The following is a 27,016-nucleotide window of genomic DNA, read 5'->3' on the forward strand; positions in this document are numbered from 1 at the left end:
CCCCCCCCCCCGCCAGGAATAGGGTTATAGCTCAGCTATATCAGCTACAAGCAAGACCGTATACCTAAACCCTGCACTAGCACTTGGAGTAGCGTCGCAATCCACAACGCCCATCATGACCATAAAAGCTTCCCACTCCCTCACGAGATAGTTCCGATTTCCACCGCCAGGGGCTCGTCCGGCGCGCCGCTGTATCAGGTAAGGCCGTGATGTCACCGCTGGGGGCGGGGCGGGCTAGTAGGGGAGGGGGAGGGGAGGGGAGGGAGGGACACATGTGTGACAGTTCTGTACCTGACGCGGTGGGGATCGGGTGCGTGGCGAAGGTTAGAGGGGGTGAGTGGTGAGAGAGAGAGTGTGGGGCGGACGGTGGACAGTAGATTGTGGACGGTGGACTGTGGACGGTGGACAGTGGAAGGTGGACTGTGTTCATTAGACAGTAGACCGTGGAAGTGGACGGTGGACTGAGGACAGTGGACGGGATTATGTGGACAGTGGACGGTAGCGAGAAGACGGTGGATAGTAGATAACAGATTGTTGACAGTAGGTACACGATAGACAATTAACTTTGGACAGTGGACTATATACATACTTTATGGTAGGAAATAGACATTGGACATTTGCCAGTAGACATTTAACAGTGACCAGCGGACAATCAGGACGGTAGAAAATATACAATAAGCCTTTGGTCACTCCCATCAATAACCTGTAACAGGATGTAGCGTCGGAACTCCGCTGCTGCTCGTTTTGTTACGTGACACCGGATACTCGTTGCAGATACTCTGGGATACCCAGATACAGATACACCGGAAGCAGATAACCTCCCCAGTCTCCACGGAAGTGACGCTGGCAGAAATCCGGACCGCATAGCAGAGAGTGCAGAGGGAGAGTGAGCGATAGAGAGGAGTGGGGAGAGCGGGAGAGACCCAAGGCCAGTGACAGAGCGGGGAGTGGAAGAGGAAGAGAAGAGAGGGAAAGAGGAAGAGAGGAAAGGGAGAGAGAAGAGTGAGAGTGAGGGAATCAGATTAGATACTGCGGGATTATATTCAGTGATCTGCAAGGTCACATAAAATATTTGAGATCGCAGAGGTCAAGAAAGGTCAAGCGAGGCTGCATAAGGTCATCTAAGGTCAGAGAGGTCAAGAAGAAGGCGGAGTTTTACCAACTGCGTAACACAGGTGAGTGACATGGAAATTGTACGGTAATGACCTACTACTATGAACGTCAAACCCTTTGAGACCCCACTTTTTTGCGATAATTTTTAAATGCGTCCACTTTTGTTGACAATATTCTGGCAATCTATGTTTCAGAACCTGCCGAAACTTTTATTACTAAGGTATTTTGACGCCAAACTATTATGGAAGGTACTTCTCATTCACTCGTAATGCTAAGGTCAATTCAGGCCCGGGCAGAGGCTTGCGCTCGGCCACACTCGTGCCCCGCCACCAGCGCCATCTGCTCTAAATGCCATCTACCAGCGCCCGCTACCGCTACCAGCTACCGCCCACCATCAAGCCTGAATGGAGCGAGAGACGCGAGTGACCGGTCGCCGAGCAAGGAGCCGAATTGGGCGGAGCTTAGCGCTGACGTCATTACGTGGCTCCGCCCCATGAGCGCGTAGCCTCTACCCAAACAGCATATTCGTTCCGTGAAATTTAACATTACGAGTGAATGAGAAATACCTTTCATAATCGTTTGGCGTCAAAATACCTTAGTAATAAAAGTTTCGGCAGGTTCTGAAACACACATTGCCAGAATATTATCAACGAGAGTTGACGCATTTAAAAATTATCGCAAAAAAGTGGGGTCTCAAGGGGTTTGACGTCCATAGTAGGCTACCGCTCTAGTGCGACTGACAACACTTAGATTCAATCGTAATTCGCAGATGATGAAAATATTGTAATTAAATGAGAGTTACGCATACACCATGTCCAGATATCTTATTTATCTGTAGGTAACCATTCCTGCTTGCTTATCTTGTCAGGTGGGGGTGGCAGTGTAACTATGTGTTATCGTTATTTCTGGCTTCTCTCCATTGTTTTTGATAAGCCAATTACTCGACTCGTAAGAATATAGGCGATATAGCAATACACATAACGATAGGCGTTTATCACAAGTGTATTCGCGGCCATTGGGGCGACGTAAGAAAAGAAGAAAACAACTGGCCCCAAGAACTTTAAATTATCAAATAGCATGCACCTTTTCCTTGATATGTAGAGAATTTACCATTAATTGTTAGAGAAAATTGCATTTAAAATCTTCCATTTATGCTTTTTTCATTGTTTGCACAGTATGCTCTTTTACTAAGCTAGAAACACTAATTAGAAATAGTTCCAGCATCATCAAGAACAATAGGGAAGGCTTGAAGTGAATACAATAATCTAAACGGTTTTGTAATCCATGTGAAGACACTTCTAAAATTGCCTGTAGAAATATTGAAGGCAAGAGTTCAACTTTTTCACAAGACGGATGGCTATAAACCTATTCAACGTGTGACAACTCAGCTGGTATATCGTCGCCTACAGCCCAGCTTTCCCTAGTGACCGATAGAGGCGCTGCTATCGATGTCCGCCCGTGCCGCCTAACGAGCAGCAGGAACGGCTCCTCTACATCAAAAACAACATCCACCCAATGTATTGGATGCGCCTGTAGCCTCTGCCCTGCTAATTTGGCGTCCAGCGCCCTCGAATTACCAGTTCAAATTTGTCCGACTCAACCCACCAAGATTAATCACACAATATGAACAACATTGAACACGTATCGACCCCACTAACACTAAAGCGCTTGTCAACAAGTGCTGCGAAATGTCTCGCCGGTCTAAGTTCAAGTGATGGCTTTAGTGCCGTCAATAAGCGCAGTTCACACAGGCTGTAAAGGGTGGTACCCTGCATTCAGCTGTTGTGTGTTATCATTTATGACGTAGTTGTATGAGGTTAGTGGGGGAACGGATGGCGTTTCGTCAGGTTGTAGCAGCAATTAACATCGAAGTGATATGAGCAATCAATGATAGCTTAAACATGCTTTGCTAAGTAAACATAGTTGCATTTATTAGTTTCTATAACAGGGCCACGGCTAATACTTGAAAGGTTGTTTTGATGTTTCAAGTTTTTAACTTTCGTCAGCACGTAAGATGTAGAGTTCATTTAACCCGCGCCCTGCTGGGGGGGGGGTGTTTGAACACCCCCCCTTGTGGTTTTTCGCGAATATCTCAAAAACGGCGGCGCGGAGCGCCGCCGTTTTTGGTACACCTTATCATACATCAATTCTGCACATGTTGTGAAAATTTCAGACCAAGGTCATTCAAGGTCAGGTCACCAGGTCACTTGAAGTGACCTCACCTCATAAAAAGTTTCAATGTCTTTCATAGCTACACCGAGTGACCGATCGCTTTGAAACTTTCAGCGATTGCTAAGAGCAATAGCATGTACAAAATGTATATCTCAGAATTTTGATATCGATGACCTAAGGTCAGGTCAATTTTGCGACCTCCCCATTATAAGTCAATGGGAGAAAATTGAAATGCGCCTCTTTTGGACGAAAGACATTATAAACACTCCCAAACACTGAATCACAAGTGGTTTAGACACACTGAACATGAAAATGGTGTCCGTGACCCTTGTTTATGCCCTGAGGTCATCTTAGGTCACGAATGGTATCTAACAGTTTTTCGCAAATAACTTTTGATAGAGGCATGCTAGAGCGATGAAAACGCCTTAGATGTGTTCAGCTCGACGATACGGATCGACTGATATGCAACATGACCCTTTCCGGTCAGGTCATGACCTTGACCTGAGGTCAAATTTTCAAGTTGACCTTTCAAGGTCAAGTTATAGTTCATTCGATGCGTCTTGACGAGAGGAACACGATGCCGGTAAAAGTAAGCTCGTACAAGTCTTGGGTCAAAAGTTATTGCAGAAAAACTATTTCCGAAAAAATCGGCTATTTTTGCAGTTTTTGCCCCCTGCAGGCAAAACCGTTGACGTTAGGTCAAATCTGAGAAAATTACTCAGAAAGGGCGTTAATAGGGCTATCGAATGCGCTTTTCCGCGGCGCTGTAGCTCTATTGGTTCCCGAGTTATGCGTTGGCTTCTTGGAAATTGTCGACATTCGACCTGGAAATCGGCGAAATTTTGCCTTCAATGACCTCTGGTGACCTGACCTTTGACCTGACCAAAAAATTGACCGAAGTGATTTCGTCATTATTTTTGACGCTCTTTCGAACGCCGCCTTCCGCGTATCGCTACGTGGCCCAGGAGCTGAGTTAGAAGGGGGGGTGTTCAAACACCCCCCCCCAGCAGGGCGTGGAAATCCAGGACCCCCAGCCGGGCGCGGGTTAAAAGAAGTAAGTCACGTAGGTATAATCTCTGTTCTGTGAATCTCTAGAAATGACGTCCGATCAGGCCAGACCGTGACTCCATCATCCATCATTTCCACCAATCTGTAGGTATATCAAGTGGGCTGTCATAGACATATGATGACTTCACCCGTTAGTCATGGTTAAGGTTCTCTAAACATTTACATCATGCTCATAGTTCATTACCTCACGATCATGAAAAATCTTGGTAGAATCGACACCGAACAGTGATTAGATTATGACTGAAGGGTGAAGTTCACCCGAAGATGCATTTGAAAAACAAGACGAACAAAATGTTTTAAAAGCGTCGTTCGGAGTAGGCAATGTGTCGTCTGTACTGAGCAATTTACACATGGCAACAAAACAAGAATATCTGGCAAAACCGCAGATTATACCAGCAAGTATATGGCGTAATCCTCTCCGCAATAACTGCATTGCTATATTATTTTTAAGCTCGAACCTAACTGTAAACGTCTCTTTGAACGCAGCACGATACTTGCTAGCTAAATTACTGAAAGAACTGGCTGGTGCTCATTGATTTCACAGACAAATCAGCTTTATCAAAATTATGTCTACCTGTTTCCTAGTTCCCAGACCCTCACCTCGTATTTGCCTATATTTACAGCTCAAGGGGTATAGGCGATTTGTCAGGAATTATAACTAAACTAATTAATTTATGGCACGGTGTTTTCCATAGTGGTAGGGGAAGTTGGGGGAACGCCGAAGACTTTTTTTCTGACGCCCGTAGCACGCAAGGTAGACAACATAAGCTATTCTTGTTGGCGTCATTCGAGAGGCCAGTCTTTTGCCTTTCAAACATACCAGGCGCATTTGATGAATTCGCATACCGTTAAGCGCACAAACTAAAAATATCAAAGAAGTGACTTTTTCGGCGTTGCCCCGGACTGCGGGGAAAGCCGAAAATGGGAGAAATGATCTACGGGGAATCCCGACATTGATGTTTTGCCATTTTATCTCAAACTTTATCCAGAATTCATCAAAGCTGACACACGTTTCAAGAGCTTGAGGACGCGGTGCACACTGGAAGTTATAATTGTGTGATATGATAAGAAAATGCCAGGTAAATTATTCCTGTATAGGTAACAGGCCGTTGTGTCGGTTGAAAGTGTAATTTGTGTGACTAAAAATACGCGTTGCTATTCTACAGCAGTAAAGTCCACGTAGCGTGCTTTTAACACGTGCGTAATCGCACGTTTTCGGCTATACCCCAGCCAGCCATACTTTCATTTGCAGGCCCATAACTTTTCAACGTGCTGTATAAATTTCAAATAGGCAGCACACTTATGCAAAGACATGCTAAAGATTACTTGACCGAATTGGCCAGACAAACGGTAGCATAATGAGTAAAAAATGCAGCTTCAAAGGCGCATATAGTACAAGGGAAACGTACCTTGAAAACGCTCTTGGCGCCCTCACAGTCGAAGTATTCCGAATGACGACTCGTAACAAACATGCGATAATTGGTAGTCACTTAAGCTTCAGAGCACCACTGACAGGTGGCATCCATGTCTTACGGTTTTCGAAATATCTCGAATTTCGGCTTTGCCCCAACTCCGGCATTGCCCCAACTTCCCCTACGTCATCGTTGTTCAAAACTTATTTTGAACATGTTTTTTAATCTCTAATACAATGTGCGCAAACCAGTTTTGTCAGTACGTAACTCATCCGGCAATTCTCTTGCTGTGTTTAAAAGATGTTTAAGTGAGAGTCGAACAAAAAAAGAACTATATGTATGTATGTACATATGTATGTATGTACATATGTATGTATGTATTTTTTTTATTTTTTTTTTATTCATTCCTCGTCCTCCACACGGGATATGTTTTCCCATTTATGGGAGGGCTCCTGCTCCTCCTCAGGGCTACGGTGCAAGGCGGGAGCCCACCCCACCCCCCAGTGACACAGTTGGGGACGCCAGTCCGGAAGCCGGGCGGCACCGGGGATCGAACCCGGGTCCTCCCGACCACAGAACCGACGCCTTACCAACTGCGCCACTGGAGCCGCAACAGATGTATTGTATTTACGGCGAATGAACCATGATGTATTTACGATCATGGGCGATCTGTGTAATGGCGTGGCGATTACTGCCCATACGATAGTAAACTAGGCCCTACCACGTGCGATACCGCTGAACCCACTCCCTCGAAAAATTTGATACGATACAAGAGTGCACGCTTACGACTTGTCACGAAAATTTCACCTCTGTAGCCTTCGGCGTTCTCGAGCAATAGTCTGGTTTTGCCGTTTCCAATGTTAACCCTGTGGCGCACGTGAGCACTCGCCAAGGTCGCACCGCCGGGTGCATTATGCCCAAAATTTGATACGAATTATACCTGTCAAAATCAGCCACACATCCTGACAATTCCACGGTCGTAGGTCAACGGACGCCGTCGCAATAAAGCGCTACATGTTCGCTACGTCGCACACGGTGGCGTGGGCGGCGGGGTACTTTTTAGGATCTAGGATTTATAATATACATATGTCACAGCGACGGACCGCTACGTCAGAAATAAAGCGTTTGCTGATGTAAGCTAGCGAAGGCTGACTAAGCCATCCACATACAGGCTCTCAACGGAATTCACGCCTTGCTACCGCTGACGTAAGTGGTAGTAACACAATAGTAGCCGTTTTCACGACGACCATCTGGTACACATTTGGTGCACATTTAGTGCAGATTAGGTGCAGATTTGGTCAAATTAGGTTCATTCGCCGGATAGCCCGTCGTGAAAACAGCTATTGTCAGTGTCTGTTGCGTCGATGGGCAGTGGACTTATCGGGTGCTCCCTGCTACCTGTGAGCTCATTTGTTTGTACGATGGGCTTTCATTTATGGTTCGTTTATTTTAAGTTCGACCCTCACTGTAAACATCTTTTTGAGCATAGCACGAGAATTGTTAACTGAATTACTGAGAAAACTGGTTGACGCATATTGATTTCACCAAATTTCACACACGATCAGCTTTATCAAAATTACTTGCTATTTCACTGACTCGTAGCTCGTATTTGCCCATATCTACAACACCACAGAGAATGACGACTTCTCAGGAATTATGGGTGAACTAATTGATAAATTGTACGGCATCTAACATAACGTTACATCGTCGGTGACGGTTCAAAACTTATTTTGAAGATATTATTCATACCTCAAATACAATGTGCGCTTACTAGTTTTCTCAGTGACTCAGCTAGCGATTCTCGTGCTGTGTTCAAAAAGCTGTTTATAGTGAGGGTCGAACACGAGCAATAGTGTTTATGTGATGAGGTTATTGATATCGAGATTAAAGCTTGGTGGGGTTATTGATTTGTTAGTCATGTTGACGAATACACCAAGTCTATTACTTGACCTACTTTCCTCACCGGATATCTCTTTTCCTTCCCGCTTCCTTACTTATATATACTGGCAATCTTTACAGCTGTGAACAGGCAGATATAAGAACTGGAGCACCTGCTATCCAGTCGGTCACACCGTCAGCTCTATAATCACAAATTACTGACTTAGTATCGCCATGTTTTTGGCTTTCTCAGTCCGCAGTAGCAACCGACATCCTTTCACGTGGTATGACAAATATTTTCAACAGCGTTCGCTTCCTTACTAGCGTTCATAGAATAGAAGTCATTGTTTTCCGCGCATGTGGCAAAACAGAAAGCAAGTCTTTTACACGAGCTGGCACGTGACAATGAGACTCTCTGGCACGCAATTACACGTAATTCACGGAGAAAATAGAATGGAACGGAATGACATCAAATATCCGTGCTCATTGTTCTGCTCACTTTCCTGAGTTGATTTTTGGCTTCCTGAGTGCACCAAAATGGAATGAGAGCAACCGCCGGTGCCTACGCGTTTTAGGCGCATGCATGTTGGTATAAATTATAGAATATACATAGATGCGTGTCCTTTGGCTTTGTTCTGTCGGGTACTAAAGCGCACGCGCTGTAATTGTGGTATCTGCATATGTGCAGTAGCGGCACATAAACCGGCTTAACGTAAAACTTTGTTCCTGGCCAAAATTGCCAGATGTAATGACCCCCGGCTCCAGACTGGCTTTAGGCTGGCGGAGCAAAAAAAAAAAAGCAGTAGCGGCGGAACACCTTCAATATAAGGGGGGGGGGGGCACTGCCGACATTTGGTGCCATTCTTTCCATGCAACGCCCATAACATACGGCTAATGTTAAAATGCCAAAATTAAAGGGGGGCATGGTGCCCCAGTGCCCTCCCCGTTCCGCCTCCTATGCTTATTTGTTATTGTTGTTTTCGTGTTTTGTTGAAATTCCTATTGAACATGCCATCGACTCTAATTAAAACAGGAGCAATCTTTGACCACTGAATGCATTTAATTTTTCCTTATCAAACGTATCTATGTGGATCAATTGCTTTCTACATAACTGATGCCTAACGCACCTTTTCTATCGATTCGAAACTAACTGTTACTGCATGCATTTCAAACTCGTGTTAGGATTGCGTGATATGAAGAGTTCTAGGGCACGTCACAAATGATCTATAGTGGAATGCAGCGCCTGTTGCTGGCTCCATTACTAAATTGCAATTTTCTAAATGGAGCATAGTTCCGTGTGAAGCACGCTTAGCTCAAATTCGGATGTTGATGCCTCGTAAGAGCATGCAAAGATGATCCGCTTATGTGATTCGGGTCAACCGGCTTGACAAACACCTTTGAGGATACTGGCTGTTATTTCAATAATATTTTTTCACGTGATTATTTTTATTTGCAGCATCTTTCGCAACAAGCTCTCATCACAACGCCGTGATAATACAAACTAAGTGTTGCACAGACGTTTCGGCGGCCTTATTCACCGATAGCATATCGGTGAATAAATGCATATGTAAACTCTATAGGCCTCCAACAATATATGTATTGATTTATACGAATGTTGCTTTGCAATGTTCCAGCCGTAGCTACTTCAACATTATTTCAGACCTGGTACAGAGTGCTTTATTGGCGCAAAATCCACCTGTAGTATTGGGTCGGGAGAGCGTCAATGCAGAATGCGAACAATAAACTTATTTCTCACCCTTTTAACCCGCGAGTTGCTGGGGGGGGGGGCGTTAAACGCCCCCACTTTTTCCGCCGGGCCATAGCATAAAAACGGCGACGCAGGCGCGCCAAATTTTGAGTACCTGTAGGGAATTGATTGAAGTTTATTGTGACAAAGTTTCAAAGAAATCGGTCGGAAAATTTTTGAGATATCGAGGTTTTAGTGACGTCATGATTTCTGAGCTTTCGACCAAAAACGGCATATGTTCAAAAAATCATATAAAATCACAGAATAGACATACAAACATGCCGTAAACGCAATTAGACTGTTAATACCATGAACAATCAAATGGCTATCTTCGATTATTGATTATCGTTCCGCATTTTCCAAAATCTTGAACTGAATCTTGGCAATTTCTCGTGACAACTTCACGACCATGATACATGCATTTCTTAAATTGAACTTTTTGAGCCAAACACGTACACATATGATAAAATAAATGTCACCATAGTGTTCTGCGCCCCAAATTACCATAAAACATGTGTCACAGGCTGCGAATATCAGTTTTAATTTTCGGGGATATGTGCCTACCCGGTTGAACTGACCTTGACCCTGACCTATGCTTGACTGACCCCTACATGGAGCTGACACTCTTGTAGGCCTTATATGATGGATTGTGCACCGTTTTGACAAAGTTTATGACGAGAGGCGCCCATTGCGAAGTCCTGAAGTCCATGCTACTGAAAGCCCGATTTCAGGTGTTTGACCTGACCTTAACCCGACCTGTGACCTCAAAATTCAACTTTAAAGTACTCATCTGAAGCGTCTCGTCGCGTTCTTTCGTTTGCCGCCTCGTGCGTTTCGCTGCGCCTATTGGTTCTCGAGTTATCGGCTGGGGGCGTTTAACGCCCCCCCCCCCCAGCAAACGGTGGGTGGCGAAATACCCCAGCAACTGCCGGGTTAAAAACAAGCTCGCTGCCGTGTGCCAATCCTCTCCAGTTTTGTTTTTCCAGTTTTTGATACCTGCATCATGAAACATACCAAAAGATAATGTTCCAGCAATAGGTGATTTTTAAGACGCCTATAGGCTGCAATATATCGTGCTCAGTAAAATTCAAAACATAAGTAAACTGCTCGTTACAATTGCAGTGAGTACCTTTCCAGTTTATTTTCAACAACATTTCGCTGAAATTTGACGTGCCTAACATTGCTTAACTGCATCATATGCACTAGGGGTGCACCATTTTGATCCACATTACCACGCGAGACACTTAGATTGGATAATGGATTTATTTCGATGACAAACATCATATCACGACATACAAGCTAAACACTACATAGTCATTACTATACAATGCCAAAAACTGACATTCACTCGTGCCTTTTTAATTCAAAGGAATCAACACAATGGTAACTACTATGCAGCACTTTGTAAGTAGCCCACTGTGTTTAGTCACATATGGCAATAGATTAGTAAATACTGCTAAAAATCAGCATGCTACCTCAGATTGCTTGGAAGACATTCAAAACAATGGATAACTTTCCGTGGCTTGTTAGCAACTAACCACGTTATGTAAACAATAAACAATACCACAATGAAACCACGGAAGGAAATCCGTCACGCAGAAAAATGAATCGATTATGGGGCAGCCAACCCGGCAGAAACGCTAACAGGAACTGACTGCTCGTGACTTGTGTTACGCAGAACTTCTTATACCGGGGACTGCCAGCTGGGTGCGTGCCGAGAAAGGAAGTAAATGGAACACCTGTGTTTGTGAATGATGTGTGCAAAACGGATATGGAAAAGCAGGGTGACGAAATTCAGTGTCTTTGTTTTGAAGAGACATCGAATAAACGATGTTTGTTATCCCGGCAGTTGCTGGGGTATTTCGCCACCCACCGTTTGCTGGGGGGGGGGGCGTTAAACGCCCCCAGGCGATAACTCGAGAACCAATAGGCGCAGCGAAACGCACGAGGCGGCAAACGAAAGAGCGCGACGAGACGCTTCAGATGAATACTTTTAAGTTGAATTTTGAGGTCACAGGTCGGGTCAAGGTCAGGTCAAACACCTGAAATCGGGCTTTCAGTAGCATGGACTTCAGGACTTCGCAATGGGCGCCTCTCGCCATAAACTCTGTCAAAACGGTGCACAATCCATCTTATAAGGCCTACAAGAGTGTCAGCTCCATATAGGGGTCAGTCAAGCATAGGTCAGGGCCAAGGTCAGGTCAACCGGGTAGGCACATATCCCCGAAAATCAAAACTGATATTCGCAGCCTGTGACACATGTTTTATAGGTAATTTGAGGCGTAGAACACGATGGTGACATTCATTTTATCATATGTGTACGTGTTTGACTCAAAAAGTTCAATTTAAGAAATTCATTTATCATGGTCGTGAAGTAGTCACGAAAAATTGCCAAGATTCAGTTCAAGATTTTGGAAAATGCGGAACGATAATCAATAATCGAAGATAGCCATTTGATTGATCATGGTATTGGCAGTCTAATGGCGTTTACGGCATGTCTGTATGTCTATTCTGTGATTTTATATGATTTTTTGAACATATGCCGTTTTTGGTCGAAAACTCAGAAATCATGACGTCACTAAAACCTCGATATCTCAAAAATTTTCCGACAGATTTTTTTGAAACTTTGTCACAATAAACTTCAATCAATTCCCTACAGATACTCAAAATTTGGCGCGCCTGCGGCGCGCCGTTTTTATGCTATGGCCCGGCGAAAAAAGTGGGGGCGTTTAACGCCCCCCCCCCAGCAACTCGCGGGTTATAGTAGGATTTTTTAGCCTGCCCGATTGATCAAAGTGCACAAATGAATACGGCTTGAGGGGTGTTCAAACACCCCCCCCCGCGGCCCGGCGTGGGTTAATTAACTACTTAGGACTGACACGATAATAAAATTGCTGGACTATGCCACCCTGCCTGCTTTATTCTTACAATCAACTAGTTAAACTATCCTAAAACCACCTTTTCGTTTCCGACATTATCATTCACAACATTACCATTTTCGTGTCTACTAAGCATCATCAAACGATTTCTTTTTTTAATTTCTATGAGATGGTGTTCATCAAATAACCAAACATGTTGATCGATTTTCCGTTTCTTTTTCCAGCTCTTCTCAGCACAGCACGTGATGTCTCGACTACTCCTCCTCCTTCTTTTAGCATCAACCACCTCCCTCACCTCCTCCAAACTTCACCTCAGTATCCTTCACAATAATGACATCCATTCTCACTTTGATCCTGTCAGCGGAAGGACCACAAGCTGCCGACCTCCTGAACCCTGTTACGGCGGCATCGGGAGACTCGTCAAGGCGGTCAACACGTTCAAAGACTCGGTGCCCAATACGCTGTTACTGTATGGAGGAGATATATTTCAAGGACACCTGTACTACACTCTGTTCAAGTGGACGGTAATGGCGGATATGATGAACATGGTGCCCTATGATGCTATGGTGAGTAGGGATGCAGGGTGAGAGAGGGTTGGGAGGGGGGAGAGAGCGAGAGAGAGAGAGAGAGAGAGAGAGAGAGAGAGAGAGATAAAATCAGAATGTCTTTAATGAAATATCTCATGCACTCTTTGAAAATAATTTTCTTTCATTGAAAATCGTTGCATTCAAAACAGTTTTTTCTTCAAAATATCTTATGATTACCCTTTCGCGTTTTTTATGTTGTGTTGAACATTTACAAATAATACAATCACAAACACATCTCAGGAGATCTAGCGAAAACTCAAAATCATGTCTTATTGACATCACGGATTTACGTCCACATTCTAAAACTCGTCAATTTTTGAGTCGTTAGTAAATGATGTAACAAGAGACTTAACTGCAGTCATATACCTCCCACTTCCGTTTCATGTGGGCTCATACGTTACTTTCGCGGCGCCCCGGGAGGCGTGCTTCAAGGTAGCATACTTGGACCCACGCCAAACGTAAACAGCATGCGTCTCTGCCAGTGGAGGATGGATGACATCATTCATCACGTGGCGTCAGAGGCGTTCAAGGCAGACGTTTATACTGCGAAAAAATAAACATTGTGGTGTCTTCAAAGCCAATTGCGCGGTAGGCTCGGTGTGCTACAATTAATGAGGGTGTCGTTGAATTATGTCAGAGTCTGATACTGATCTCTCTAATGGCATTGGACGTAAGTCATTTTGATGCTGCCTGATACACAATGGCGTCTGCTTGTACACAGTGACATGTCATATAGGAAAGACCTTAGTGATCTCATTTCATGACTATGTGACGATTCGTGTGATGCGATGGTTACATTCCTTTGCGATTTGGCACACGGCATGGATGACAAACTGAGAAATTGTGACGTGGCATTAACTGCAAATGTGATCTTAACCGTATACGTTACTGCTAAATTTCGGCATTGTCTTGACATAACCTGACCTTCTATGGTATTGTGATCATGGACTCATTGAAATCGGCTTTACATGACCTGATGTGACCCAACCCTGATCTTCATACTCCATATCTCAACTTATACCTATCATATGACCTCAGCGCTCTCGTTTGTTTAATTACCTCTGTCTTGTCCTTTAACTTCCCAAGGTCTCTGACCTGACCTCACTTGACCTTCCACGTCACTCTCTTTAAATTACATGACGTAACATAATCTATCGTGACCTAAATTTCACATAATTCATTCAGTAACTTCTTCTCACTTTACCCAGCCTTGCGTGATCTTATGTAACCTTATCTACCTTATGCAACATAGTGTGACCTTACCTGACCTTATGTGACCTCACCCACAGGCGCTCGGCAATCATGAATTTGACGACGATCTGGAAGGTCTCCTGCCTTATATGGAAAACATCTCTCATCCGCTACTTTGCACCAATATCGACTTTGGCGGGCGAGCTTCGGAGGTCACCGATAGATGTCTCTCCAGTCTGATACGGGAGATGGACGGGTACAAGATCGGCATCATGGGATATACCACACCGGAGACGCCGGTATGTGGAGGCGGGGATGAGGGAATGGGAAATGAAGGGGAAGAGGGAGGCCGAATGGGATAGGGATAGGGACCTCTAGTAGGAAACTAAGGAAATATGTAATAAGAATGAGTGAGGGAGAAAAGGAATGATGAGAGCGGAAGTTGGCATTAAACGGAAAGTATCCGATTGTAAATGGGACAGAAAATGGAACAATGTGACATGACAAGGTGAGGTGAGATACAATGAAATATAGATTAGAGGAGTAGTGAAAATGCAAAGATTGAAAAAGGCGAAGAGAAGGAACGAAAATAGAATAAGTTTGGGTGCAAATGCTAGTCAGAAGCAGCACAATAGACGTGTAAAAAGTACCGAATTCAGACTCAACAGGAATCGAACTCAGCCCCACTCCCTCTTCCTTTGTCGATCAGCTGACCGACTAACACCACTGACGTCACTCTCGGCAGGAGCTGGCTCCAGTGACGTCATCCGTTCAGTTCTCGGACGAGATAGCGGCACTACAGCTGGAAACCCGTCGTCTTCAGGCGGCGGGGGCGCAGATAATCATCGCAGTCGGACACTCGGGCTACCCGAGGGAGAAAGAAATGGCGGCTGAGATTGACGGGATTGACGTCATCGTGGGGGGTCACTCACACTCGCTGCTGTACAACGGTGAGAACGGGACTGTTTGTTTGTGTTGTTAACATGTAAGTATAGTAGTTCCTTGCTGCTAAAATACTTTTTTTTGTATGAGCGTGGAAGTTCACTCGAAAACATTTTTTTGCTTTATGTATGCAGAATGAGACTGTTAAAATGTTCTGCTGTTCATTGGCTGAAAATGATGCATCCCTGCTAGAAATAGGCAGCAGCTTGAACAATATGGACATAACACACATTTCTTTAAATTAACACGCGCACTGACGGGGGGAGGCGGATATCCGCCCCCCCCCCCTGAGGTTTTTTCGCGAATAGCGGAAAAACCGCGGCGCAAATTTGGTACGAATACTCCCTCATCAATTTTACACATGGTGTGCAAGTTTGAACCTCCTAACTTTTAAGGTCAGGTCACCAGGTCACTTTGAATGACCCAACCTCAAGTCACTTTTTTGCAACTTTGTCACCGTGCCAGAGCTACAGTAGATGTCGGAGGCCTTTGAATGTCGCAGGATGTTATTAGGTCATTAGTAGCTACAATTTGTATATCTCGGAATTTTGATATCGGTGACCTAAGGTCAGGTCAGTTTCGCGACCTCCCCATTATAAGTCAATGGGGGAAAAATCAACTCCCTGTTTTTACCACTAAAACGGGTCGGAATGGCCCCATATACCATACATGACTTCATATACGATCAACCTTCACTACCTTGAGGTCTGTTTTGCTGTTGGGCAGCTGTAAGGTCATGTGACGTCATCAAAGGTCACCAAAGGTTTTTTTTGCCAATTATTCCGTACAGGAACAAGATACAGCCGCGCAGATGGTCTCATTGTGTTCAGCTCGTCAAGACGCATCGAATGATATACATGATGACCTCGAGGTCACGTGACCTGAGGTCAACCTTTGACCTTGACCTTTCGAGGTCAACATATAGGTATATCATTCGATGCGGATTGACGAGAGAATCACGATGACGCCCTTAGTTTGTTCCTAACTTGACTAATTCGAAAGTTAATCGAGAAAACATCTCCATATCTAGCGCCGCCATTTTGACTTTTTCGACCCCTGTGACGTCATCTTTGACCTGACCTGAAAATGACCTTTGTAAAAATTGTAGACCTTGACCGTGCGTATCCGATGCCGTTTACCGCTTGTCGCTATCTTGCTTCGTTCTCGAGATCTCAGGGGGGGGGTGGTCTTTCCCCCCCCCCCGTCGGTACGAAGTTGGCGCAGACCCCCGTCGCGACGGGGGTCTGCGCTAACACGCGCACCGACGCGTCGGTGCGCGTGTTAAAATAAGATACGATGATAGAATGAGAGTCACCTGGTGTCATATTGAATGTTGACCTTCCTGGCCTCTAACCTGATCCCTCTTCAATAACCCTTGTGACCTTGACTGTGACCTGACCTCTGTGACCCACAGGTACCGCTCCGGACGACAACCCCGTTGATGGCCCGTACCCAACGGTCATCCGTCAGCCCTCGGGCCGTACCGTACTAGTGGTACAGGCGTACCAATACGGAAAGTACCTCGGGGTACTGAATGTGACCTTTGATGGAGCGGGCGAGGTAGAGGAATGGAGTGGAGAGCCGATGGTGCTGGATGGAGATAGGGATGAGGAGGCAGAGCGGCGCCTGGAGGGCTACAGGGGACAGGTGAGAGGGGGAGAGGAGGGGAGGAGGGAGTAAGGGAGAGAGAGAGAGAGAGAGAGAGAGAGAGAGAGAGAGAGAGAGAGAGAGAGAGAGAGAGAGAGAGAGAGAGAGAGAGAAAGAGAGAGAGAGAGAGAGAGAGAGAGAGAGAGAGAGAGAGAGAAAGAGAGAGAGAGAGAGAGAGAGAGAGAGAGAGAGAGAGAGAGAGAGAGAGAGAGAGAGAGAGAGAGAGAGAGAGAGAGAGAGAGAGAGAGAGAGAGAGAGAGAGAGAGAGAGAGAGAGAGAGGATGGAGGAGGATGGAAAGAAATGGCATTCACTCGTCGACTAAGATTGTTCATTTCGCAGCACTATCCTTGTTCGATGCATATTGCATAGTTACTGAAGCCACTTTCAAGGTATGTAATCAATGTTCAATCGCCATAAACTTCGTTGGGAAACAATGAAAGTCGATGATTTTGCTACAACAGCTGCTTATCTTTACAGCATCTAAAGGCTTCTTAGTACGGCAATCTCACTACCAGTACGGAAATCTGGGCTCTCACCCAAACTTATTGTCATGTCCGTTTGCAGATCTGTGTTGGATACGATTGTTACGTATAATTCATCTTATTTAGTAATTACTAATTAGACCACAATTGTCCTGTTTTCTTTCATGAGTTCACCTGTATTGACAGAGCCTGATTCTTCCTATCACCTATTGTTCAGCTGTGTTTTGTTGCTTCATTTATTTCCTATTTCCTTCCTGTGTCTCCCGTGCTAAGAATCAGAGTAAAATGTCCAAATCAAGAAGTCCGGAAGCAGTTCGGACTGGAATAAGTATTGGCTGCAGACTTCATGTAATAACAAATTTTTTTACTACTACCGATACATGTGAACATTTGAACAATAATGGACATGATATTTGTAAATGCTCATGATTTCGCGAAATTCATACTCAGTCAGCTTTTGCTAAATATGTTCGACGACTCAGGTTTGCAATTCTAAAAAAGTGTTTTTAGCTGCTGAACATAAATATCCGGTTATGTACCTACCGTAAACAATAAGGCCATTTACCGTGCCATTTGCTTACTAAGGCCTATTATGTATTATAAGGCCAAAGCTCTAATTTCTAGTACGCACGTACCTACTACTCCCAGAAACCCCCCAACTCCCCAACTCCCACGTATCACTTCCCAACCCTCCCCTCTCATTCTCTCCCCCAGATTCGTATCATGGAGGCTCAGGTGATCGGCCGAACCCTGGTTCACCTGGTTGGTGACAGAACCGTGTGCAGGTTCCGCGAGTGTAACCTCGGTAACCTAATAGCTGACGGAGCGTTGAGGCGGTGTCTGATGGTCGGAGGACAGGGGTGGAGTCAGGTGAGAAAGGAGAGAGAGAGACTAGAGAGAGAGAGAGAGAGAGAGAGAGAGAGAGAGAGAGAGAGAGAGAGAGAGAGAGAGAGAGAGAGAGAGAGAGAGAGAGAGAGAGAGAGAGAGAGAGAGAGAGAGAGAGAGAGAGAGAGAGAGAGAGAGAGAGAGAGAGAGAGAGAGAGAGAGAGGAGAGAGAGAGAGAGAGAGAGAGAGAGAGAGAGAGAGAGAGAGAGAGAGAGAGAGAGAGAGAGAGAGAGAGAGAGGGAGGGAGGGAGAGAGAGAGGGGGGAGGAGAGGAAAGAGAGGGGTGAGATACTGTTTTGTTTGTAAGAAAGATTCTGTAATGAAGCACCAGATAATGCGTTGACGTTGGAGAGAATAAGCTACTCTGATCGGCTGCCTTCGAGATTTTCCAATAAAATCACTCCCGTTCTCTCACATTTAATCAATTAGCTATCATCCAGTCTTCTCCAACTCACTACCACTCTGCCTTTCACCACCCCAGTTCAGACCAATCAAATCCCAACATGGATAGAAATCTCCAACAGAGAGACCCCAAAGGCTCGCCGCCACAAACATAATTGTCGATTCAAGGCTACTGAATTGTTATGCCGGACGTGTGTATGCATATTGGCGTCAATTAACACACAATGGATGTACGAGTCATGGTGCGGTAAGGCCCTCTGTGACGTCATTAGGAGGGGGAGGGGCGTAGTGACGTAAGGACGAATTGGATGCCATTAGTGGAGGAATGGCGCAGTGAAATTGTTGCACCACTGAGTTTGTAGGTATGTGAATCCGGTGATTGTAATTTGATCGTAATTTGATTGTAATTTGATAGTAGGGTAATTGAACTGAATCGGTGATTGGCATGAATCCATATTGACGTATTTGTCTGCCTCTGTCTGTCTGTCTGTCTGCCTTTGTCTGTCTGTCTGTCTGTCTGTCTGTCTGTCTGTCTGTCTGTCTGTCTGTCTGTCTGCCCCCTCTCTCTCTCATTCCCTGTTTCTCACCTCCTCTTTCACCTCCCATTCCTCTGTCAACCCCCCACACTCTCCCCTCCCACCCTCGCTCTACCTCTCACTCTCTCTCTTTTCCAAACCCTCTCTCTCTCCCCCATGTCCCTCCTCCTCTCACTCACACACCCCCTCACCATCTCTCTCCCCCAGGTCACAGCCGCCATTGTCAACAGCGGAGGTATTCGCGAATCCATCCCACCAGGGAATATCACCCAAGCTGACGTTCAACAAGTTCACCCCTTCGGTAACACACTGAACGTGGTGACCCTCTCGGGGGTCACACTGAAGAAGGTGTTTGAACACTCTGTGTCTAGACACGGGGATGGAAAAGGAAGGTTTCTGCAGGTAGCAGGTTGGTTTGTGCCTTGTGGTTGTGTGGGTTTGGATAGGGTTTGGCGGCCTGGCTTTTGCCTGGTATGATTGTTGTTTGTAGCTTTTTTTGTTCAATTTGGGGATATTTTTTATGAAGAGATATTCACAGTGTTGCGGTGCTGTCAATTTCTACATTTTGATGACGTCTATTTATCATTCACTTTGGCGTATTATCGAGTGAACGAAAATAATTTGCATGTAATGGCTAATCAGGCTTGTCGAATATACAAAATGTTCATATCTATCTGTCATGAGCTCAAATTGTTACAAAAAACGCCTTTCAGACTCAGTTATACTTTTGCCTCCCCTCCCACTTTCCATCAGGAATGCATGCGTGTCACCTTAAAGTCGATCTAACTCTTCCCTCACCCCTCTTACTCCTATTTCCTCCAGGAATTCGCGTCACCTTCGTAGTCACTCTTACTCTTCCCGTACTACTAAAAACTCCCGTTACCCCGTTTGTACCCTCTCTTTCCCCCAGGAATGCGCGTCACCTTCGTAGTCACTGTTACTCTTCCCGTACTACTGAAAACTCCCCTTACTCCGTTTTTACCCCTCTTTACCCCCAGGAATTCGCGTCACCTACGATCTCTCCCGACCCACCGGTTCTCGAATCGTCTCTCTGGAGGTCCTCTGCGCCAACTGCACTGTGCCGAAGCTAGAGCCGGTGGTGGATAACGTGCTTTACCGGGTGGCGGTGCCCAAGTTCATAGCGGAGGGTGGTGACGGGTTCAAGATGATACGAGAGGAGAAACTGGCCCAGGTGGATATCGGTGAGTTATTGGAGTGGAAAAGGTTGTTTATTGGAGTATGGCTATTGGAGTGAGTTATAAGAGTGAAAAGGGGAGGATATAGCCAGGATAGAAGGGATATGGATTGGATGTCAACGAATCGAACATGGAATAGAAGGTAGAAAAAGGAGAGGTATAGAAGATACACAGGTGGATATATGTCCGCCGTTGAGGGATGGACATTGATGTCTGCAGTCTGCACAGCTGATGGGTAGCTTGTTATGAGGGAGGGAAGGTATATATGGGAGGAAGAGGTTAAATCTTGGTGGGCGTGTCTCTTTTCAAAACAATGCCAGCTTGCACTAAGATCTAACTCAAACCAACCACACAGAGAGGGCAGCGCCTCTAGCGGATAGCTGCGGAAGCGTAGCTTCAGCCTAGTGGACCAGGTGGTACTACATTTTTGGCACATAGCTGACTTTCAGATATGCCTAGTTCATTCATTCATTCATTCATTCATTCATTCATTCATTCATTCATTCATTCATTCATTCATTCATTCATTCATTCATTGATTCATTCATTTTTGGTACTTTACAAGGTGTCAATATAAATTCAAAATCAGTGTTAGGTCTGAAAGGGGGCAGGCTTGGGGACGTGAGAAGACAAATCAGTCTTTTTAAGTCTGTTTTTTTTTCTTGTAGTTCTTCGCTACTCTGTTGCCTTGTGGGCTGTGGTCCTGTGTGCTGTACCTGTCCATCGTTTCCACCCTCAGGATGTTCAAATCCTTTCCCTCCACGCCGGAACCCTCGGTCCGGGCTGGACAGGCACCTTTATCCCATGCGGGCTGCTCCCTTGGAGAGGCACCGCTGCTCCCGAGGGAGCACACCCCGTAGCCGGGTGCAGAGAGTGCTTGAGGGGGCTGGTCGGCCTGTCCATTCGGACGGGCTCAGCCCCGGTGACTCACTAGGGTGCCTTCCCACACCAATGTCTCCCCCGAATTCCTATCATCCTTCGACCTTCCGTCTCTGAAATGGTCTCATTGGACCGAAAGGGCCTAACCCAACAAAACAAACAAACTAAAACACTCGACAATCAGTGCTCATGTCAGGATGAGGAGTGTTGATGTCTTTCACCGATGTCTAGAAAACCAGCCCACCTAACCACAGCCATTTTCAGCCAGCTGTGGTCTTCCCGTCCTGATATATTTACCAACATTAATATCCCACCCAGCCCGCTATGTTGAACCTCGGTCATTTACAGCTCGCTGTTTCTCTTTTCCGCCACCAGGGGCGCTGGACGCGGCCGTTCTGCGGTCTCAGGTGATCCGGTTCTCACCGGTTATAGCCGGATTAGAGGACCGTATCCGGTTCATAGAACCCACTGCCCCAGGCAGTGGAGCTTCGGTGTCGGCGACCGTCAGCTCAGCGCTGCTGGTGGTGATGATATTGCTGCTGAGAGTCTGCTGATGGAGCTGAGACGCTGCTGATGGAAAAGATACTGCTGAATGTTGTTGAAGCTCTGCTGAGTTGATGTTGCTGAGGCTTTGATGATATAATTTAACACAACTGCTGATGCTGCAGAGAGCTTGGTGGAAGCAGCTTAGCATGCTGATACTGACTGATGAAGATGATATTGCGAGGGTCTATATTGATGCTGCTGAGGTTTTGCTGAGTGAGATAATGCTTCTTAAAGTTTGATGACAATGCTGACGCTACTGATTTTAATCGGAGTGCAATCATGCTTGTCTTATGGAAATATTGTTCAGCGTTGCTGCAGATGCTGAGAGCCTGTCACTGTGCCTTGTTACGGCTGCCGAGAGCCTTTTGCCTTGGCTTGCTTTACCGATGAAGCTTCGTAGTGACAGAGCTTCTCAGAGCTGCGGATGAACTTGCTACAGCTGCTGATGTCAGTCTGCATTGATGTCTGGAGTACTTGGAGTACCTAATTGTCTTGAGCAATTGAGTAATGTTTGGAGTAATCGATGTGCCTTCTAGTTGAGTATAACTAGTGATAAAATCAGCATGCTGCTGCCATACTGCTGCCATACGGCTGCGTGGAGCCTGCTAAGACTGAGTTCTGACGAATTGCGAGGAATAGTGATGAATCCGACAATTTTGTCGGTTGATTCAGCGTGCTATCAGTTGAGGTAGCTGTGACTGAGCAGCTGGTAGGATCGATTGGCGCTACAATCAGACCACATGACAGCCATATAACCGAGTTTGATAACTGAGTAAAACGTAGCCTGCTGATTGCTTGAGCCTGCCGGTGTTCTTATTGAGGTTGCTTAGCAACGATCATCTGCAGATCAATTGATCATATTATGTTGACGGTGTTCTTAAAATTGATTGGTGACTGATCGTCTGATGATCTGATAATCTAATGATAGCCTTATTTAGATATTTTACTGCGCATAGTTGACTGATAACTGATCTTTAATGAATCCCTTGATGAAATATCCTGATATTTTCTGGATGTTCTATATCCATTCAGAACCTTGAAGCAGTTCCCCTTATCTGGCATATCTAGACGTTTCTTGTCTTACTCATCATGACGCATGTCTTTTTAAAGGGACTATCCCACCTTCTAAAATGTTGTTAAAACCAGTTAAATTGTGCCCGACTTTATAGATTGGATGACCAGGAACACGGTTCTGGCATTTATTTTTCATTAAACATCTTAGGCTTCTCATATTCCAAACACAAACTTTCAAATATGTGACGTCACAGCCCAAAATTACCTCCTTCCCCAGGCCACATTACTGTCATAAAGCTGATTCTTTTTACTCTGTAGGCACCACAACAAAGTTCAGACCAAGTTTTAAGCGATTTTTCAACGAACAAGCCCATTTAAATCAGAATGACTAAACGAGGTGACGTCACACTAACGGTCGCTCCATGTTGAAGATAGGGCCTTGTACAAGGCCCATTTTCAAATGAAGGGAACGAATTTCTTCAACACCAAGAGGCCGCGGGGGTTGCAACCTAGATAGATAGTGGTTTCTGAACCTCGCCGCAAACTTGGCTATTTCAACTCAAACCCCATGTTAAAGGTGGGATAGTCCCTTTAAATGTAATGCTGTGCTATGATTTGAGTAGTGCGTTGGGCTACGATGTGAGTGTTTGTTGAATTTTTGCTGTTTTCGATGCGCTTTGACAGTTGACAGGAGTTAGAGCTTGTTAGTTAATTAACTTACATGTGACAGCGAGTGAAAAAAGCTCACAAGTATCATAAACAGAAAAGATCTGAAACCCTAAGTCTGAAACATTTTGAATCTGCCAGCCTGGCTATCGTATGGGTCTTCACTTTATTGCGGCGCGTTTCTATCCTTTTTGTCGTGTACGCGATGTGAGTAGCCTACACAACTGTGTTGTGTGTACCGTGTATGTGCATAAAAAAAAACGTGTTCTAATACACTAAGTGTGAAAACCAAATTGCTGTTTTTCTAGATTATTGGCGATGGTTCGTTCTTAGGTATTTTTTCGTGTTCGAAAAAATACGTTTTCGTGTTCTTGGGTATTTAGTTCGTGCTAAGCCCGGCTGGAGTTGTTAGTCGCAGCTCACTCTGTAACATATTTTTATATGTTAGGATTTTTTATATGTTAGGGTCCGAGCGAGTGACCCAATCGTCCGACTCCGACCGAGTATAGTCGACTACAGAATGATGTTCCACTTTTCACAGGCAATTATTTGCCTGGAGTGGTAGGCTGTGCCGCATCAAACGGGCTGAGTTTACAAATTATAGCTTTGTCCCAATGCTCACAATCGACACGCTTAATTGCGTGATCAACGGCACAACTTAGCGCTCCGGTCAACTGATAGCTTCTGAGGAGTGGAACATCATTACACTCCGCCTCACTGGGACGGGGGTAAGAATTGGCTACCTCATATATCACATTCAAAGTACCGGCCACTGAAACCCTCACCTTGAGACTCGAGAGTCGAGATTTGTACAAAGAAAGAGGATTGAAAGAGTGGAAAGGGAAGTAATCGAGAGCGCGAGTCACTTCGTTTGTATTTAATTTTATCACAATACATGCCAATGCCATACATCTTATCATCATCAACATCCACTGTAGAAGACAAGTCTCATCTCACAACTTTTCAATTCAAGCATCGCGACTGACAGCAAAACTCGACCTTATTGTCAGAGGCTCACCACCCGCCCTTCTGCCCAGCCCCACCTCCCCCCCCCCCCCGCCCGGCCGCGCCGCCGCGTCGGCTGACCCCCTGACCTTTTCGTCTGGTGGCTACGAGCTCCCGCGTAGCAACCGAGCCGAAGATTGTTTGCTGCCATTTTATTGGTCCATCTCCATGATGAGTCCATGGATTACCTCTGGCGGTAAGTTGATGAACTAGTTAGGGGGTTGTGCGTAGGGGGAGGCAGACTGCATCAGTTGCCGAGGGAACATTGCGCGTATGGTGTCGTAATACGGTCGATCTCGATATGGTGAAGGTTTTTGGTGATTGGTGATGTGAAGTGTATTGAAACATTAGTGATGGAGATGCTTTGTGTAAGTTTAGTGCATAGCAGCGCGAGATGGTGAACACGGGCCTAAATAAGTGACTGCGATAAGAAGCTCGTAAGAGTGAGTTGTCATGCAAGCAATCGAACTGTCAATGACGGAGCTTCGTGTGCTTAGTGAGCTATTCACTGGGCATTTGCCGCCGAGGAGCGAGGAAGTAACGGGTACGGCTGCGCCTCCGAAGGCATTCTGCAAGGGAACTGGAACTTTGGATTCCAATATAGGTGAGTCCACTCCGGTCTGAAACGGTGCGTTTTATCGTCTGTTATTCACGTGCATTTTATTGTGGATCGAATTCAGATAGGGCTTTCCTCGCTCGACGTATCTACGGCCATTGATACTTGTCTCACTTTATCATTCTTTCCACTCATGTGAATTGTGAAATATGTAGGTGCAAATGTATTTTAAACCACTGTTAGATTGAGCAAATGCGTAAAACAAATTAATATTTCGCTAACATAAATTAAAACCAACGGTCACGCGTCCGACCGAGGCTGAAATCTGACAGCCATTCGACAGTAACTGTAACTTACCAATATTTCAACAAGTTATGTCACATACCGATAAGTATGGCGTCATTATGAGTTATGATGTCATAGTAATGTCACTGCATGCGCCGCCATATTATCTTGCCAACAGTGTAACGTCACATGTGCGGATAACATCAGTTTCAGTTATCAATCAGAAGGTAACATCGGTTATGAGATGACGTCATCATCATAACGTCACGATATCGTAGGGGAGTGGGGAAAGATGCCCAGGGTTTTGCTTTGTCATATATTAATCGAAAATGACGATGGGAAAGCAAAAACTTGGAGTTTCAACGGAAGCCGACATCATTTTTCTCCAAAAATGTCACACTTTCGTGCCTGAAATATTATAACTTGTTTTGCTATTAAGCATTTTCCTGAAGAAGTGAAAGGGGGCATCTTACCCCACAGGGTGGGAAAGACGCCCCCTGACGTTGGGAAAGATGCCCCCTGCACTATAAGTGACATAAATGGGCACGTGAATCGCCTGAACGAATCAGTAGTCCCTTCGAGCCTGCAGTAGACACCAAACGTCATCATAAGGCCCCTCAAAAGTAGTCGTAAGGAGCTTCAGAGGTCATCGTTAGGGCCATCATAGTCCAGCACGGCCAAACAAGCCTCCGTGATGGCGTTCGGAGACCACTGCGGGGCTCTTATAGGTCTTCATGATGCTTGAGGGCCCTCGAGCCCATCGTGGGGACCTCCGATGCCAGCGCGGCCCGTGGGGCCAACGTGGGAGCCCTTAAAGGATGTCGTGAGGGGCCTTGGAGCCAATAATGGGGCCCACAGAGGCCGTCGTGAGGGCTCTCAGAGTCAGATGCCGCCCAAAAAGTCGCTATGTGGGCCGAGAGACCGGCATGGGGAGCACCCGACCGTACTGGACTCTCAATAGTCCCAGATCGGCTTTTCTATACATCAAAAGTATGTAATAAATGATTTGACGGGCTGTTTGAAGGACAGCCTACGGATTTAGGGGGGCGTCTTTCCCCAACAGGACAGGGGGCATCTTACCCCAAGGTACCGAAGTAACATTAAATCAGTACAATTTGTTAGCCATAAAACTACACCCTGAAACAAACTGTTTGGGACACAGTACACGCATGCTAATGTATCACGACTATAGCAAGGGACGCAAAAATTATTTACCTTCTTTGATATTTACAATGTTTTGACACCAAAATATTTTTTGAAAGCAGCAAATAAAAAACATGCAATCATCAGCCAGTCGTTGCCCAACTGAGCTTCGCAATTTTTTGTGCAGTTAACAAGGAAGGCTTCCGCTTTACGCTAAGAACATTAATTTCCAGGTCCGATTCTTTGTTTCGCCGCTAGAGGGGGTGGGGCGTCTTTCCCACCCTGGGCATCTTACCCCACTCTCCCCTATACATCTATTATATTAGCTTAACACAACTGACTTCAACGTATGACTCATAACCTCACACACAGCATTATTCATCCACTCGGACATTCATCCATTCGGACAAAATTTCTTTTAAAAAAAACCGGTCCCGTAGCTCAGTTGGTAGAGCGTTGGACTCCGCGTGGTGAGAGCACGCGCTCCCGGTTATAACAGTCCGGGTTCGAAGCGCGACGGGCGCTTGACATGTATGGGTCTCCTGACAGGTATGGTTGCGGTTGGTGGCAGGCCGCAGCCAGGCGAAGTCAGAGAGGGGACCGGCCGTGCGCGGCTATGTGCGCACGTTAAACTTTGGACTCTAAATTCTGCCATAGAACAGGAATTGCGCGATCGGAGGGTAGAGGGCAGGGTCACCGCAACAAGCTTCGCTTAGCGGTGGCTCTGTCCTTGTGAATCCTTCCCATCAAAAGGTTCGGACTAAATTTATAAAAAAAAATATGCC

General features: G+C 45.6%; 1 protein-coding gene across 1 annotated transcript; it reads left to right on the top strand.

Annotated features, from left to right (window-relative positions):
- Positions 1–278: 278 nt before the first annotated feature.
- LOC122373940 (5'-nucleotidase-like) lies at positions 279–22,541 on the top strand. Its single transcript, XM_043352397.1, has 10 exons — positions 279–333; positions 775–1,175; positions 12,494–12,835; positions 14,146–14,346; positions 14,793–14,997; positions 16,404–16,636; positions 17,834–17,989; positions 19,149–19,350; positions 19,940–20,143; positions 21,392–22,541. Exons 3-10 carry the CDS (start codon positions 12,515–12,517, stop codon positions 21,568–21,570), a joined length of 1,701 nt encoding a protein of 566 aa, XP_043208332.1. The 5' UTR covers positions 279–333; positions 775–1,175; positions 12,494–12,514; the 3' UTR covers positions 21,571–22,541.
- The last annotated feature ends 4,475 nt before the right edge of the window (positions 22,542–27,016 follow it).

This window comes from Amphibalanus amphitrite, unplaced genomic scaffold (genome assembly GCF_019059575.1).
Source record: "Amphibalanus amphitrite isolate SeventyFive unplaced genomic scaffold, NRLGWU_Aamphi_draft 001575F_arrow, whole genome shotgun sequence".
Lineage (NCBI taxonomy): Eukaryota > Metazoa > Arthropoda > Thecostraca > Balanomorpha > Balanidae > Amphibalanus > Amphibalanus amphitrite.